The sequence below is a fragment of the Trichomonas vaginalis genome, chromosome III, assembly GCF_026262505.1.
Source record: "Trichomonas vaginalis G3 chromosome III, whole genome shotgun sequence".
Classification (NCBI taxonomy): Eukaryota; Parabasalia; order Trichomonadida; family Trichomonadidae; genus Trichomonas; species Trichomonas vaginalis.
This window is the reverse complement of record NC_067205.1, coordinates 17,336,094-17,354,878: the sequence shown is the minus strand read 5'-3', so window position 1 is coordinate 17,354,878 and position 18,785 is coordinate 17,336,094. Positions and strand designations below refer to the sequence as shown.

General features: G+C 29.5%; 6 protein-coding genes across 6 annotated transcripts, besides 2 other annotated features; 2 read left to right on the top strand and 4 right to left on the bottom strand.

Moving 5' to 3' along the window:
• Window positions 1-1,063: 1,063 nt before the first annotated feature.
• On the bottom strand, window positions 1,064-3,952 carry TVAGG3_0718290 (uncharacterized protein; the record flags this gene model as incomplete). The annotated part of the gene is made up of 1 exon (XM_001328348.1): window positions 1,064-3,952. The coding sequence occupies one exon, from the start codon at window positions 3,950-3,952 to the stop codon at window positions 1,064-1,066; it is 2,889 nt and encodes a 962-aa protein (XP_001328383.1).
• Window positions 3,953-5,002: 1,050 nt separating this feature from the next.
• TVAGG3_0718280 (uncharacterized protein) lies at window positions 5,003-5,605 on the bottom strand (the record flags this gene model as incomplete). Its single annotated transcript, XM_001328349.1, has 1 exon — window positions 5,003-5,605. One exon carries the CDS (start codon window positions 5,603-5,605, stop codon window positions 5,003-5,005), a length of 603 nt encoding a protein of 200 aa, XP_001328384.1.
• A 998-nt stretch (window positions 5,606-6,603) lies between these two features.
• On the bottom strand, window positions 6,604-8,070 carry TVAGG3_0718270 (uncharacterized protein; the record flags this gene model as incomplete). The annotated part of the gene is made up of 1 exon (XM_001328350.1): window positions 6,604-8,070. One exon carries the CDS (start codon window positions 8,068-8,070, stop codon window positions 6,604-6,606), a length of 1,467 nt encoding a protein of 488 aa, XP_001328385.1.
• Window positions 8,071-9,490: 1,420 nt separating this feature from the next.
• Window positions 9,491-10,740, bottom strand: TVAGG3_0718260 (uncharacterized protein; the record flags this gene model as incomplete). Its single annotated transcript, XM_001328351.1, has 1 exon — window positions 9,539-10,414. One exon carries the CDS (start codon window positions 10,412-10,414, stop codon window positions 9,539-9,541), a length of 876 nt encoding a protein of 291 aa, XP_001328386.1.
• A 1,069-nt stretch (window positions 10,741-11,809) lies between these two features.
• TVAGG3_0718250 (RING finger ubiquitin ligase family) lies at window positions 11,810-13,286 on the top strand (the record flags this gene model as incomplete). The annotated part of the gene is made up of 1 exon (XM_001328352.1): window positions 11,929-13,236. One exon carries the CDS (start codon window positions 11,929-11,931, stop codon window positions 13,234-13,236), a length of 1,308 nt encoding a protein of 435 aa, XP_001328387.1.
• Window positions 13,287-14,061: 775 nt separating this feature from the next.
• Window positions 14,062-14,425, top strand: TVAGG3_0718240 (uncharacterized protein; the record flags this gene model as incomplete). Its single annotated transcript, XM_001328353.1, has 1 exon — window positions 14,100-14,324. One exon carries the CDS (start codon window positions 14,100-14,102, stop codon window positions 14,322-14,324), a length of 225 nt encoding a protein of 74 aa, XP_001328388.1.
• A 39-nt stretch (window positions 14,426-14,464) lies between these two features.
• Window positions 14,465-14,957: a mobile genetic element.
• A 704-nt stretch (window positions 14,958-15,661) lies between these two features.
• Window positions 15,662-16,720: a mobile genetic element.
• The last annotated feature ends 2,065 nt before the right edge of the window (window positions 16,721-18,785 follow it).

Genomic DNA, 18,785 nt, shown 5'->3' with positions numbered 1-18,785 from the left:
AAATGTTTTTCAGGATGTACAAAATTGTCAACAATTTCAATAATTGAAGGAACTAATTTGATTGGAGTAAGATCATTTGAGAATTGTATTTCATTAGAGAATATTATTATTCCATCAACTGTTGAAACTATTTCAGAATATGCATTTATTCAGTGCAACAAACTTAAATCAATAACATTTTCGGAATCAAATTCTCTATCAAATATAGCAGTCAATTCTATTTCAGGATGTGAATCTCTTAAAAATATCAGTAATTTCGAATCAGAAAAAATACAAATGTATTGATAATACTCTTTATTATAAAAATGATAGTATTTTAGATCTTGTCTATCGTCTGAGTAAATCAATTAATGATGTTCTAATTATCAATTGTGATATTATCTGTCAATATTCATTCAATCATAGCAACAACATTGTCAACATCAGTCTTTCATCAGACAGTGTTTCACATATTGAATCATATTCATTCAATGACTGCAAAAACTTAAAATACGTCAACTTTCCTCTATCGGTTGAAACTGTTTCAACATTTGCATTCCATGACTGCAATTCTATTCGATGTCCTCTTGTTATTGAAAACAAAACTATTGAATACCTTAGAATGATTGATGAATCTGGAATTCCTTTTAGACTTATTTTTTCATGTCGAGTTGCGCATGGAACCTACAAACTTCAAGTAACTAAACAAATATTCAACACTTCACCTAGCCTCTTCTGGCGATGTCTTTCAAAATAAAAGCAATTAATTAGTCTGCTCACTTAAATTTTTAAAAAATCATTTATTGAAAATAAAATATGATAACATGTGTAAATAATAAATAGTTTTTTCTTAGAAGATAGTTATATTTCATTCAATATCAAATTTTTTGCCACTTATTGAAAATATTTTATTGAAATTTGTTTTCAAGTTTGATTGGTCAAATTATAGTGATTATTTTAAGTTTTATCAATTTATATCGATTATCCATAGGTCATACCAAAAAGTTATTGAAAGATAATATCATAATCAAATGTGGAAATGAAAATTGTATTTATTTGAAGAATTTTAATAATAAATAAATGTTTAATTTGTTCTGTTTGTTTCATTGTTATTTTCATCATCAGAATAAGAACTGTCATCATTGGCAATAACACGTAATTTCTTCTTTTGTTTGATAATGAAAATGGAAACAATAATAATGATGGCGATGATTGCAAATGATCCAACAGAGATTCCAATAATTGCACCAACTGAAAGTTTGTTATCGTTTGATGATGGTGTTGGTGATTGAGGAGATACAGGAGAAACAGAGATAACATTGATGTCTGACACTGCTGCAACTTCAATTGCAAGTTCTGGATAATCTTCTTTGTGGATTTCGAATGAAATTTGTTCAACTTCTGTTTCTGATGATGGTGTGATGACACTGACTGTTGGTTCTGTCTGAACAAAGTCTTCAACTTCTGATGCATGACGACGGATATTTGCATCACTGCCGTCAAGTGAGTAGAACTTTGCATCTGCACCTTTTGGAAGTTTGATGTTCAATGTTGATGTTGATTTGAAGAATGATGCGAAAATTGCGATACGTTTGCCAACAAGTGATTTGCTGTCAACACCGAAATCTTTTGCTTGTATAGTCTGTGTGCCTGTGATGAAGATCCAGTAATCAAATGGAGGATAATTAGAGATGTCGTATATGTACATGAAGACTTGTGATTTCTTATTGTTATTCTTCTTGTTTGATATTGTCAGATATCCATCTTCCGTGAAAAGAACAGCTGATTTCTTCTTACCACTAACATCAAGTGTATTATCACCAATTTTTGCTGTGATTTGAAGTTTCTGTGATGCATCATAACTCAAAACAACTAACTTTCCTTTTCCAATTTTATAATCTTCCTCTTCTGGTGTCATTGCGTATTTTCCGCTTGGAACATTTTCTTCCTTTTTCTCTGGAACTTTATCTGGAACTACAACTTTTGTTAAACAATTCTCGCATGAGCCAAAAACAATGTAATCATAATAATCATCGGCAAAAGAATATGTATATAAATCAGGCATTTGATCTCTATAAAAGCGAAAATAAGCAGATATAGAATTATAATTTTGATCTCTAGGATTCATGTATTTAACTTCTTTTATGCCATAAGTACCATTATATCGACCAAACTCTTCTTGGTCTATCCTTAATATAACAAAATTGGTGTTTGAAACTGTGTATTCTTCTTTTTCTGATGTCATTTGTGTATATTCACCATCTAAATAGTATGAATTTAAATATGATAAATTATCTCTTGATGATGCATCTCTCATGAATGTAATTTCCAGTGGATCATCTCCAAAAATAAGAACATAGTATTGATTCCAAACATCTCTTCCATGTGTAACCCTCGGAATTTGTTGAGATTGAGCATTTGCAACAATGTGTGTGATAGTCTTATTTTCTTCAGATCCTGCGATAATGTGAAGATGGAATTTTGATATTGATCCAGTTGTCACTATAAAGCGATCATTTATGTGATTCGTCCAAGATATTGATTTATTGGCATCATAGAAAAGACCAACTTTATCACTTGAAAATTGAATTAAATCTCTTTGTGATCCAGTATATGAGATATTATAAAATTTATCATGGTCGCATTGATATTCATTGATTCCAATGTTTGCAGTGAAATCACTTGCAAATGTTACTTCTTTCAATAAAAATTCACCAAGATTTGGAGGATAATGAGCCATTAAAACAAGATCATAGTGTTCGAAATATAATTCACTTTGATCTAAGTAAAACAAATGATCAATATCATTATAATATATGTTAGCATTTTCATATTTCCTTGCTAGGTAACCTCCTCTATCAGCAAGATAAACACAATTCCTAAGATGTTTATATTTCTCTTTCTTTTCAATATCATAATGGAAATATTTGTTACTATATCCATAAACTACATCCATTGTATCGCATTGACATTGAGAATAAGTTCCTAAGTGGCAAAATGAATTTAGTGGTTTAATAAACCAATAGTTCATTGAAAATGATCCTTGTCTTGGTTTAAAAATCATTCCATTTATATTGGCAACAATTGGAGGACAATCTTCTCCATTTCCTAATACTATATCTTGATAATTCTGAATTATAAATGCATTACCTTTTGTTTCATATGCTTTGATTCCATTTGGATATTCTGTGAACCAAGGGCCATTCGAATAAATCAAGTGATCAAAGTTTATAAGATTATATTCTTCGTGATAAAGAGGTTCATCAAGGTTTATTATGTTTGAAAATGATTCATAAACTATTGCATCAGAAGGAAGTTCATCGTTTGGATTTGACTTTTGAACATTTTTAACTCCAACTAATTGTCCATTTGTAAAGTTTGCTCCTATTTCTATGTAAGCAAAATAAACATTGTTAACAGTGAATTCTGGATTGGAACCTATAAATCCTGGTGTGGATTCTTCATTCGGAGTTGAATAAACTCGCAAATCACATGGATAAGGTATATCAAGGCCATGATAAAATGTAATATCACAAGGAACATCAGAGACAACATAAACTCTGACTTTCAAAAAGTCACCTCTTTCATAAATGCAATCGGTTGAAGGTAAATATAGTTTCTTTCCATATGTATTCATTAAAATGTAATATTTTTCATTCATTTCATAATAATTGATGTAAAATAGAACAGCACGCAGCGTTTTTGAACCTTCACAACGAATGATGAAATCAGATGTAGGATTAGGATTCTGTTTAATTGGTAAATATAGCATTTGCTCGAGATTTGTTGTTGTACCATTTGGATATTCTACTGTACAACCTTCTGGATTATAAATAAAAAATACTAATGATTTTTTAACAGAAAGTTTAGCTTCTGAATTAATAACGACGTTGAATGGAACATTTAGTACTTGTTCTGTCAAGTTCTTGACTTCTAGAACTGATATAGAAAGGGAAAATAAACACCAAAACATTTAAATTTTAAATTTCATAGTCGCATAATTGAAAATAAATAAATTTGATTGATAATATTAGTATGATGAATGAGTATCATTATATCCGATATACGATGTAAAATTGACGGTTTACGATTATTTTTTTCTTCAATTTGATAATGTGGGGAAAAAGCATATACATTATCAATTAATCAAACTTGCCGATACTTCCAAAATTCCAAACATTCAAAAAATTATTTTGAGAACTATCGAAAACGATAACAAGTATGAATTAGCTAAAAATATGATAATTGTTAGATGATTGGTCGATTGAAAAAAAACATCAGAATTCTGTTACAAATCATGCGACTCACGTATCAATTAAGATGGGGGTAGACCAATTTTTTTATAACGTACAAAAAAAAACAATTCCACGTCAGTAAAGGACGATGATAATCAGATTATCGATAACTTATATAACTAATAAGCGGATGTGTGCACTCAATATAATAATACCGAAACTATACTCTGATCATTGGTATATTCAAATCAAGTATAAAACAAGTCCTGCCTAAAATCGAAGTCTATCGTCCTTTACTGACGTGGAATTTTTTTTTTGTACGTTATAAAAAAAATTGGTATACCCCCAATTAAGATTTTATTCAACCAAAATTATTATCATATATATAGACACCTATTTCATAATATAAATTTTATCTTGAAATATTATAACTACGATTGAAATTTTAATTTTTAAATAATATCACTGGATAGCCCATAAAATTTGTGATTTGCTTGGGAATTGTCTCAGGCACATTAATAGATCTATATATTTTCGATCAATTTTTTTCGAAATTTATTTTCGAGTTTAATTTTCTAAATTATAGTGATTATTTTAAGTCCTATCAATGATGAATATGATTATATACTAAAAACAATATCAAAGGAAAATCAACACTTAATTTTCAAAATTACTTAAGGTATTGAAATCAATAAAGAAAATATTAAAGATAAATAAAAAGATAGATAAAGATATTTATAATAACAAAATAACAATTACAAAATAATAACAAAAATAATATAATAAAATCAATTTTCTAGGTTCATTCCGAGATATGAGTTCATGATGTAGAATTCGTTTTCGATATCTCTCGGTGGTTTGAATTGAGCGAACAGACTTTTGTTTGAGATATTGTCGTAGCATTCTTTGAACAAAACAAGTTTCCCTGCTGGAACAATGTCGATGCAGTCGAATGTTTCGACAATCAGTTGAGATGAGAAATCGAAGATTGTCTTTGAAATGCCACTCAACGATGAATAGACTGGTCCACCGAAATCAACAAGACAACTCAAGATAGAATCAAATTCGATCGTCTTGTTAACTGCGTATGCACAATGGTTTGCAAAATCAATCATGTTGTTGATACATTCATTAGGATCTGATTCTGATTCATTTTCATTTTCGTTGAAGAAGTTTCCAATGAAAATGAAACATCCATTGAATGATCTGATTCTGGTGATGTTTTTGTATTTCTGATTGATCCTGTCCATGATAGACATTGTGATCTCGGTGATGTCTGTGACATCCAATCGACTTGTTTTAGTACCAATATCACATTGTCGTTTAAGAATGGCTGACATAACAACACATCGTTCTTTGATGAGCATGTTTGGCATCTTGTTGTCAAGCATAAGTTTAGCAATGTTATTAGGAACAAGTCGTTTCAACAAAACAAAAAGTTTCTTAGATGTTCGTTCAAGTTCTTCTTGAAGACTGATGACATCTGTTTGATTTCGCATCAAGATACCAAACTTAATTGTGTCTTTACGTTTTCCTGGAACAAGAGAAATGTTGAATATGATTTTCTTACTGTCTTTAGAATAACATTCAACTGTAAATTGATGTCTTGCAACAACTCCAAGAGGATTAAACATCATTCTAATGAAATCATAAAAATCATGATTGTTTTCTTCTGGAATAATACTTTGAAGATTTATATCTTCGTTCATAAGCAAAGAATATCCAAGTTGTGCTGTACCTTGTTGATTTATTTGCGTGATTCGAAAATCACTGTCGAAAAAGATAACTGTATCTCGAATTTGACCAACAATGATGTCACTCATTTCTGATAAATCAATTTCATCATTTTTCTTGTTGTTCAATTCAATGAATCTGTTAACAAGCATAGATTCTGTTGGCGAATATTTTGAGTGCAAGATCAAAACTAAATGTTTCATGCTGTTAATGCCATTAGTAATAACTGTATAATATCGATGATATGACATCAAAAATAACAAAACTAAAATAGATATGAAAAATGAATAAATATATGTACATAATGTTCCCATCGTATATGAATTTCGACGGAACAATGTTTCATATGTATTATTCATAAGATAATCTGATTCATTCAACAACAAAAGAATACCATTAATTTTCTCGTTTTTAGACATATTTTCAATATTATCAAGTAATGTATTATATCGCAAAACAAAGTGAGAAAATAAATCAGAATATGTTTCATTAAAAAATAATTTCGTTGGATGTGCATCTGGATCTGGAAATCCACTGATATTACATAACAAAAACGAAATCATCTTATAAACAACAGAAACATCATCAATTTCTCGGTTATTCATGACTGCAGCGCCCATTCTTTCTTGTGCTGTTTGTGAGAAAAAATATAAACTCATAACAACAACAACATATCGAATGAAAAACAAAATCCAAACCATGGTAATGAATGTAAATGGATTTCCCATGTCAATGTTAGACAAAAAAATTTCGGTTTTCCGGAAAGATCAGACAAATCAAAATTTTGATTAAGATTATTATTATCATTCTCTTCAATCTCTTCCAAATCAAGGGCTCCATCATTGTCAATTTCTTGACTTGGATATCCAAAACTGTTTTGATTAAATTGGATAAATAATTTAGATCGAAATTCTTCTAATGTACTCATTTCTATTCCTGAGAAAACTTCAATAGCTTTCATGATCTCTTTCTTATTAGAAACTAATACTATATAACTGAAAATAATTAACAAAATAAGTGAAATAAAAAATTCAGTTTTGATTTGTGAAAAAATTGATTTTGATCTCATATCTTTTGCACACATTTCATATCGATCAATAAGTACTTCCATGTCATCAAAGATTTCATGCAAACGATGTTCGATTCGTGCTAAATTTTCGAAGTTATTCGCTTTAGATGATAATGATAAAGAATTCTCTGAAAAAATTGTATAAAAATTTGTTTTCAATTCAATTGTTTTTTCAAGTGAGTAATCAAAAATTGGTTTCTTGTCTGTGTAACAATTTAAATTCGATAAATAAATAATCATATTATTCAAACCCCCAAAGTTATTAACAATCTTAACAGGAGTTGATTTTTGTCCGTATTGTTCAAAATATTTAGAAATGAACCATGAAAGGAATGAAATCTTAAAGAAAGATGGAGAATGTGTCATATTAAAGTATTCCATGGGAGGAAGAAATTTCTTTGTAATGAAATCATTGTAATTGTAATATGGAAACAAAAACTTAAAAAATAAAATTAAAACAAAAAGTGTTGTTATCTTAAATGTGAAATGCGAAACCTTATCTAACAACTTTTGGATCTTAAGACGTTCTGTAAATTCAAAGTCAAAATTGTTTTGTGGTTTGTCACTTTTTTGTAATTTTTCACTTTTTGACTTAATTTTTGGTTTTTGGTCGTTAGTTTGTATCAAAGAATTATTGAGAAAAATTGCTTTTTTGTTCAATAAATCTGACAAAATGACATCACCTGAAATTTTTTCTAAAAAATCTCTGTAAGAATCCAAGATTTCGAATGAAAGAGGATTCCATTCGAATGCGTAATCATACATCAATTTTAAATCATGACATGACATAGAGTAGTTCAATGCACTTTCATATTCATACTTTTTATCAATCAACGAATTAGAAAAAACATATAAATATATTTTAACTTTTTGCTTCACTTCTTCTAGCATTTTAGTGACATGTTCGATGTCATTTTTATTAATTCTATATCTATTCATTTCGTAGTGTAATTCCATCAAAAAATGGCGACTTGACAATGATAATTTCTTGTGATCGATTGTGAAAAGTTTTTCACGAATTCGATGTGGAATTGATGAAGAAATCATCAACATTTTCGCACATTCGATTGTTAATTCATCATCTCTGTCAGAATCAATTGCAGCAATTAATAATTCATGTAAATCTTCATGTTGAATGATTAACAAATAATGGAATAATGTAATTAAACGTTTTGGAGGTATATTTGGTAAATATATTCTATTATCTGCATCATAAAAGTTTAATTTGCCAATTCTGTAGAATTTTTCATAAATCTTAAAATATGCAAGAGTCAAACTATGGGAAATAAACAATCTAAAGAGTGGAAATGATATAATTAATATACAGATTGTGATAAATGCTGGTAATTTGAATGCAAAATGAACAAATTGTAAAATTAAATAAAATGATGAGATTCCGAAGATTTCGCATGCAAGAACATTCGATGAATACGTGAAATATGGTAATGTCGCAAGTCATAACAACAATATATTGGATGTAACAAAGGAAATACCCATAACCCAAAATAATCCGCTCGAATTATACTCAATTAATACACAGGATTGCTGAATAATGTTAATAACAAGATTTATGACCATGAAGTACTGGTGGTTCCAAAATGAGTGACAAACGGAATCCCGCTTTGTAAAACTTTTGTGAAATAACGCGCCGATAAAAGTGTAAATTGAATACATTACAAATGCGAGTATTGAAAAAATCAAAGGTATTTTGGATTCGATTCCTTTTAATTGATGGGAAAATAATATTTGCATTGCTGATGATGAGTAATTTAAAAATATTGGTGTTACCTCTTGTAAAATGAAATTTAATGGTGTTGCTAAGTGATGAATGATCACTCTTTCGCGGTGATGGTAATAATAAACTAGGAAGATTGTAAGCAACAATGCGAAAACGAATAAAAAGATGGCTAAAAAATTGATCCCTATAAATTCGAGAGTTGTAAGCTGATAGATTATTTCCGAGAATAATATTGTGAATATACCATTTGATAGCATTCTAATGGTAATCGGATATAAACATAATTTAAAGAACCAAAATATTTCGAGAATTTGTTCGAGAACAAGACGTGCGACTGGAAAAGTATCTTGTTTGGCATCTATCAAGTGAAAAAAATGAAAAAAGTTGCTCCACCCAGCAACATTTTCCCAAATTGGGAAGGTACCTTTCATCGAATTTAGTTTATTGAAAATCTTTATGAATGTATAGAAAAATTGTTTTGAAAAGAAATTAGTTTTTATTACATATCAAGTAAAATTATTGATTTTTTGCGGTGGCGATAGCAATTTTTGTAAACTCTTACAATTCAACATTTCTTTTAGAATTTAATCGAATTTTCTTATTAAGCATTGTGCAAATAAGAGATTTTTCCCCTCACTAAACAAATTGAATGGGCATGACAAAATGTGAAAAATCCTCGATAATCACAACAAATTAATGGGAGTTATCTGATCGCTAAGCTCGATATGAAGATGTTCACTATTCAAAAATAACTTAAAATTCATATTTGTAATAATATTAATTTTACTCAACAACCTTAACATATGCTGCATCTGCTTCAGCGCTTGCATTTTCCAGACTCATGTTCTTGTAAGAGCCGAAATATGGGCACTTCTGAAGGCAAGGGCCAATACCGAAGTAAATCAGAAGAACAACGATAGTCACAATAGAAATAACTATTATTAAAGCAACAATAATACCAATAACAGCAAGTGGGAATCCTGGTGATCGAAGATCTGATTTCTTAAATATCATTGATTCTGTTGGTATCATTCCTTGGAACGGAGTAAATATCGATGCGTGTGCTGGCTTAACCCATGACAAATCGGCAGATGCTGATTCGAGATCGGCGCATTTAACCTTTAATGAACTATAATCTACTCGCTTAGTTGAATCTACAGAATAATAACCGTAAATACCACTTGGAAATGATCCTTTTTCATCTGTGTATGATACCGTACCGTTCGTATATTTGTTATATTGTTGAGAAATGATACCATCATTGTTCTTGAATGTTGTAGTGATATTGAAGTTGCCAAGAAGTGTAATTGAGCTGATACGTGTCGTTACCGTGAATGTGTTATTGGTCTCTCTATGTACTAATCTACTGAATTTTAATTTTAACGAATCATTAACATTGGTTGAATAATAATGATAATACTCGATATCTTCTGTTATTGTTGAATTTGTTGAATTATCGATTGATATGTTTGTTATCACAGTGCTTTGGTTTATTAAGAAAATACTTGCTGTTTCATTTTGTTCTGCTGTCCAAACTTTAATAAGTGTCTTATTAGTATATACGCAATACTTATCTGGACATGCTGTTGAGATACCAATGCAATTTGAAGATTCTTTTGAAACTCGATACTTTTTATCTTCATAAAAAGCACCAATCATATGGAGATTGTATCCCAATCCGAAAGCATTATCGACTGCTAGACATATTGGAACGTTAATATCAAGAGGAAATACAGAATCAGATGTTAAAACAGTATAATTTGTGCATCCTGCAATTATATTGGGAATATTGAGAGTGTTATTGGTATCTGTTGTATTGTCGCAATAAACATGTGCGCAAATTAGTGCTAGTATGTAAATCGCGGTAAAATCTTACTCAAAAAATAAAAATTCAAAGGATAATTCAAAATAAATTGTTATTAATTATTGCAAAGGTTATGATGTACACTCTTATTATTAGGTAACTAAAAAAATTCAGTCAAAACTCCCGATATATTTTGAGAAGTGTTTACAACAAAAAAAAAATAAAAGATGGGATCGTCTTGACGATAACGATCATTTACTCATAAATAGTCTTTGTAATTATCAATATTTAAGCATTCCAAAGCAAATGCTCTCTCCTCCATTGATATCATCCTCAAAAGCATTTAGTTTGAGAAATATATCCTGGAACTCAATGGGCAATCTATTGCAATACAAGCCATAAAAGGATTTCCTGCGCATGGTAATTGCTATGTATGGACTAAATATTAAAGTCTTTGAGAAAATATTATTGAAACTAAAATCCTTTTCTCTCATCGGCCCTTAGTACAATGAAATAATTAGATGTAAATATATTGCCGATTTGGTAGCTTCAAGACGTCTGGCATAAGATTTGATGCGAAAATATAGCAACATGAAAAATTTCATGATTGACAAGGAATATATTGTATGCTCATATATTGAACATTGAATTTTATATAGCATTCAGATCAATACAGAATTCTATAGGAAAATAAGGATTATAAACAGGAGAAAGTACCTAATTTTCATACTCATACTTTAATCTAAGTGATTCTTTCATGAAAAAGGTTTAATACTCGAGCAATGACCATGATAAACTCTTAATTGTATGTTCGTGAAATTTATTGGCTCTTGAAATGTGAATTATCGTCTGCAACATGTGAATAGATTGCATAAGGCTCGTGTAAATTATAAGATTTGTTATATTTACATTTGAAATAAAATGTCTGCATTTTTGTGTGAGAGTATTCGATAGTAACAACATCATGTGTAGTATATATTTTGCAATACATTTTCAATGATGCAAGATAAAACGATGATTAATTGATGGTTGATATGAAACAATGACTTTTTCGTTTCTTTTTCAATTTTAATTTTTTGAATTTATTATTATTAAAAAGCATCAAATAGTCTAAATGTTTAGTATTTTTGTTTGAATAATCATTCAAATTTGTGATGAATATTTGAAAGGAAAAACGAAATAGTTCTAATTTTTAAATAATTGGTATATTCAATATGATATATTGGAAAAGGAAATAAACGATTAAATTAATTCTCACAAACTTTTCAGAAAGATCATGTATTTCGCTCTAATATGTAATCGAATGATATTTCGAGGAAATTGGAGCGACCATTCGAAAGCACCAGATCGGCCATCAAAAGGCTTTCGAATGACACTTCAAGAGCCAAATAATGTTTCTGGGCATATTATTCTAGAAGCATCAATATTTATCTATAATGACAGTAGCTATGCCCATCCATCACGTAATTATCATATGTACGGCATTCCTGTACAAAATAATTATTATTTCTTCTCAACTCCGAAGCTTCATTTAGAATTTGAGAAAGCAGCAAAACTCATTGTCAACGCATATTCGAATCCTGAGATCAATATCACAGAAAACAGCGAAGCGCTTGATAAATACATCAAAAAGACCTTAAATTATACTGAAAAAGCGCCGACAGTAGCATCACTTATGTTCTATAATGTTACAATGCCTAGTTCAGTAAGAACTTTTGATACCAGTTCTGGTGTCAACGGAACCATTACATATGATAAAAAGATTACATTCTCAGCAACACTAATCAACTACATCAAATTTGTCCGTGAAGGTAAAATATTCGGTGTGTTGATTGGCTTTTCAATACTTATCAATTTCATGGCATGGAAATCTTTATTCAGTAATTTTAAGTCATCTGCGTCACTTTATCACTTATCATTAGGTACATTTATCATGCACATAAGCTTTGACTTCTCTTTTGCCTTATATTTCTTTGATTTGACCTCAACGGCGTTCGAATTTGTTAATTTATTCCTATTTTTATTCATTTGCACGACAACAATGTTTATTGTTTGCATGCAACTTATAGCTCTTATCTGGAGAGCCCAAAATCCAGGAGTAGATGATGAATTAAGGCCTTCTTTTATGAATTTAATTATTGGAATTTCTTCATCTATGTTTTTATACAGCTTTTCGACATCTGTTGTTTTTCAGATGCCAATAATAACACTTACTTTCATGTACTCTTTCTTCATACCGCAAATACTTTACACCGCAAGAACACCGGGGAAGAAAAAAGGTGACGAAGTATTCAATATTTTGATAAGTTTACAAAGGCTTATTCCTCTATGGTATTCGACCATGTACAAGAACAATGTACATGAAACTCATTCCGTTGTAATAGGAATTTCTTTTACCGTCTATGTGCTGTTCCAGCTTTTAATTATGTTCTTGCAATCGAAATATGGAGGATTATTCTTTTTACCGAGTTTCGCAAAGCCAAAGATCGTTGATTACCTTAGTGAAAGACCTCCACCGCACTCGGAATGTCCTATTTGCATGTGTGAAATCTTTGATCAAGAAGAAACTGCTGTTACACCTTGCCATCACAACTTCCACAAGGGATGTCTTGCAAGATGGCTTGAAGAAGATATGGTGTGCCCGATTTGCAGGGCTCCTTTGCCACCATTAACTTAATAATATTATTGTTTGATGATTTTGATTTTTTCGTTGTTTTTATTGCTGCTCATATTATAGGTTTTTAAGGATATTATATTCTTTAGTATAATAAAGAATTTTATGTAATTTTTTTACTTAAATACAACTAACTGTTTCTTTTACTGATGTCCTTCTTCCATAATGAATATCATAGTCTCCAAAAATTGAATGAGTATCAGCTATATAGGTCAAACAAACAAAGATTTACAGGAAAATTGCTTGAATTAGAGAATGTTTAAGAAGATCAACAAGCTAAATTTGTTTTTATCAAATATTGTGGTGTGGATAGTTGAGCATATGTCATGACTCTTTAATTTTTTCAATATTGAATTGTGATATTTCTTTATTTTGGAATTTTTCATCAATATTATTAATCAACATGTTGTGACATGTTTAACAAATGCTTATTGAAATTAGAATTAAAATAATTGATTTGATTTTTTGATGCAAAATTCTTTACTTTTTTATTTCAATTTTTAATAATGCAATTTTCTTGGGATTTTCAGACAGATATAAATCGTCCATATTAATACATTTTATGAGCTAAATCGATTTCAAATGATTTTTTGTCTCAATGGCAATTTTTCAGATTAATATTTTAAATCTTTTTAACAATATCCTGAACTTTTCTCCCAATCCGGGGCTCTAATACCTTTAATCACATCTGTTCTTTTGTCTTTGAATTTAATATGCATCATGAATCGTTCTTATGCAAATTAGATAATATCAAGAGCAAAACATCACGTATCACTCGGCAATATCATATTTTTGCAATATCATGATTAAATTCTTTCCATACCCAATCCTATGATAAATTTTCCAACATTTTCGTCACTTTTTCAATGTCACAAGACGCTTCTCATAATTATGAAACACCAAGATATTACTCCCTAAATGGACTTGAAACAGTTCGCGTAATAGGCAATGATTCAAAGCATTTTCCACTTCCAGGAAAATCCCAAAGAAATAAAGATGATCCAATTACATTTACCGAAAAAGGCACAGGTAATAATCAAGATACATACATAATCAATTGGAATTCAGATCCACCACCTTACAAGGCTTAATTGTTCAAAATTTTATTTCGATTTTTTGCAAATACTTTTCAACATTTAATTTACATGCACCCAAAAGCTTCACCAACTTGTTTGTAAACACATTGTTTTATCTTTTTTAAATTATTTTTTACAGGGTTATTAATTTTCTCGGGCGCGTAAAGGGTTGGCGTCCTAAGGCGTCCTGATGTAAACTATTCAATTTTTGAGAAGTTTACACCACAATTGAATAGTTTATGGCGTCCTGAGAGGAGATTTCAATGGGTATGGCGTCCTAAAAAAATAGAAGAAAATGATTTTTTCTCGATTTTTCTAGAAATTGAATTTTTTAAAAAAGAAAAAAATCAAAACGTATACATTCAAGAAAGACCATAAATGAAGATTTTTCTATTTTTTTTCATTCTAAAACATCTTTTTTTGGATAATTTTTTTAATAAATATGTAAAAAAGATTGAAGAAAAAGTAAATTTACTTTAAGAAAATTCGTTTTACATGATGTAAGACCCATAACAACTATAAATATTCAATTATTTAAAATAAAAAAAGAAAAACAGATTAAATGTATCTCACATCAAAATCCATTGACCTAAGGATGTTAAGTTTCTGTTTTTAAAAGTTGATATTTTTTTTAATTTTAAGAAAATTTTAAAAGTAACAGCTCTCAATTTTTTTGACATTTGTAAATTCTAAATTGAATGAGAAAAATGAAATAATACTAAGCATAATACAATATTCTAGATTTAATTATAATTAGGAAAAGTTAGTTTTGAGAGTACTTTTCATAGGCATATAGAATGAAATCTTCTGAAAAATAATATCACATAAACTCATATTATTTTCTAATATATAACTATTTTATATAAAAATCAAATTCAATGATCTTAAAAGCGAAGGATAAACCTCAAAATTTACGAATATAATGAGTGGGAATATAATGCTTATCTATCATAAAACCATATGAAATATCAATTTTTGCTTTACGCCTAATTTTTGACGACAATTAGCAAAAAATGTTAAATGTTAACACTCAGTCCATTTGAATATGAAAAATAAAATTGACTTTGATTAAATGTTTTTATTTATCATGCAATTCTTCTTGCGACCAAAGATTTGAATAAAATTTCAAAAAATAAGATAGCTTAAAAAATAATATACGGTAGTGTTTACTAATAGATGAATAGTATATAAATTCTATTAAAATGGATTTGATCCAAAAAAATATATAAAATTTGATCATAAATAAAATCGTTTTAAATTACTTCTTCATTTAAATTATAACAATTATTTTTGATTTTTATTTATCATCCACATTCAAATTTGAATCTTATCACAAAAGAAGGACCACTTTTATGACTACTGCCAAATCTATAAGCAGAGAATGGCTATTTGAAGCTAAAAGAAGAATAGAAGAAGGTGAATCTTACAAAAGTGTGGGAAAGGAAGTTGAATTGGAAAATGGTAAAATTAAATTGAATGTTGCCGAAAATACAATAAGAAGAGCATTTCAACTTCAAGAAATCGAATTACCAAAAGTTAGTCGCGGCAGAAAACCAAATCCACCAACATTTGAGCAAAAACAATTAATTAATTCTTGTGTTTCACAATATAAAGGAGGAATTTCAAAAACTTATTTATTGATTAAAAGGTTTCAAAATATTGCTCAAAATCCCGATTGTGAGAAAGAAAAAGAAGAAATTGCAAAAGAATTTGAAAATATAGAAGATTTGACAAAAGATCAAATTTTTGACAATTTACAAAAAATAAAGCATCATCAAGTGGAAAAATTTATGATGGAATCAGGTTTATCTTCAAAAAGAGATTACAAACCAGCAGATCCACCTACCAAATATCGTGCCATATCAAAGAATTTGATATGGCACTGCGATATTCATTACCTTCACGGTAATGTTTCTTTTCCATTTTTTGCCATATTGGATGATATGACACGTAAAGTTCTCAAAACTAAATTATTGAAAAACAAGTCTTCCAACTCAACAGCGATGGTTTTAAGAAAACTTTTAGAGGAGTTTATTCCTTACTGCATCTGGACCGATAACGGCGGTGAAAACCGCGGTGAATTCGGCCAGGTTATGCAGGAAAACGGAATAGTTTGGAAGCACACCTTGCCGTATATGCCAAGACAGAACGGCAAGGTGGAGCGCCTGTGGCCAAGCTTAGAAAAGTTTTTGCCAGACGAGTTGGATGATATTCAACAAATCAAGGACTCAGTTCAGCAGTTCATTGAAAAATACAACAATACACCACATTTATCTCTCGATATTAATCCAAAAACGAATAGTAATTACACTCCTAACGAATTATTCGAAGTTTCAAAATTTTGGTACGAGCCAGAAATGCAAAAATGGGAGTTATATATCAAAGACGAATGGGTCTTAGCAAAATTTGAATAATTACATCATTTTAAATGACTACTAAACAATTTTATTTATAATCAAATTTTATATATTTTTTTGGATCAAATCCATTTTAATAGAATTTATATACTATTCATCTATTAGTAAACACTACCGTATATTATTTTTTAAGCTATCTTATTTTTTGAAATTTTATTCAAATCTTTGGTCGCAAGAAGAATTGCATGATAAATAAAAACATTTAATCAAAGTCAATTTTATTTTTCATATTCAAATGGACTGAGTGTTAACATTTAACATTTTTTGCTAATGGTTGAAAGTTACAAGCTCTCAATTTTCGTCCCTTTTGTACGTTTATTATAATTGTAGCATATTGTCATCAAGCACGCGACTAACCAGCAAAGACGTGTCCTCTAATTCCGTCCCTAGTTCAAGAATCTGGAACTATTTAAGCAAAAACATTCGATTTCAAAATCAAGCATTCTTTATTCAACGAGTAAAACATTAAAGTATGATTTGTCATACACGGAATAATGACAAGCTCTTAGAGTATGTTTAGTACAGAGTTACTGCCAACTTGAGTTCTTGAATTTGGTAAGTTAGAACAAAAGAAGCCATATGTCGCATCTAAGGACTTGTACTTATCAGAGTATTACTAAATGTTTAAGAATGTTAGTTATTCGTCCCAAACTCGTACGTTTCCACGCGAATCTTGATAATAAATATACTATTTTGGACTTTTTGCAATAAATCTCTTTTTACCACATTAGCATATCTGTGTGTATGCTACTTAACCTCTTTAGAGACCATTAAGATAATGTTTTTTGATACTTTTTCAAGACTATGCCATAAAGTAAACGAATAATTTACAAAATGATATTAAAAAATTTAATTTTATTATGCTTTTATAAATATTGAGACTTTTTAGGACTATTTTAAAAATGTAAATAGATCAATCATTTTAATATTAGATAAGATAATCTAAAGACGTCAGATGTTTCAATAACTTCAGATCAATGACTAATATGAAATTTAAGATTTGTGTTAATTTAAGAATTAACAATGGAATCTGGTTTAGAAAGATGGAAAGCATAGAGAATCTAAAGGATAAGAGAGATTAAATACAAAATGCTGCATAAAAAGGCAGATCAGTGAGAAGAAATCATGAGGTTAAAAAGGAACATTCAAATTAGAATATAACATTGCATATTACAATATTAATATTAAAGATAATACTGCACATCATTGTGCAGTGATCCATAAATCAATATTAATATCTCATATGATAAAATCTAATATCATATTACAATATTAATATTAAAGATAATACTGCACATCATTGTGCAATTACACTATTTTAAATATTTTCATAAATAATGACTTACAAGTTAAAAAAATGTAGAATTAACTGCATGATCCAATATTGGACCGAATGTATGTTTGAATCTATAACTGAATTCATTAATGACAAAAAAATGACTCTATAACTGAGTATCTGGCTGACAATATGCCTGAAAGTTTGAATGTGTCTAGGAATATAACTGACAGTTTGAGTGACATTTTGAATGAGGGTTTGGTTGTCAGTATAACTCAAGGTTTGAGAGAGAATATGACTCACAGTTTGACTGACAATATGACTTAGAGTTTGAGTGACAGTATGAACAGCAGTTTGGGTGATAGTATGAACTACAGTATGACTGAGAATATGACTGACGGTTTGACAGACACTTTGACTTACGGTTTTAGTTAGAATAAGACTGACAGTTTGAGTGACAATATAACTGACGGTTTGACTGACAATATGACTGTTGATTTGAGTGAGTGTATGATTGAGAGTTTGGGTGACAATATGACTCATAGTTTAAGAGAGTGTATGACTGATGGTTTTAGTGAGAATAAGACTGATAGTTTGACTGACAATATGACTGACAGTTTGACACACACTATGAATTAGCTTTTTAGTTAGGATAAGACTGATAGTTTGACTGACAATATGACTGTTGATTTGAGTGAGTGTATGACTGACCGTTTTAATGACAATATGACTGACGGTTTGAGTGACAATATGAATTACGGTTTTAGTGAGAATAAGACTGAT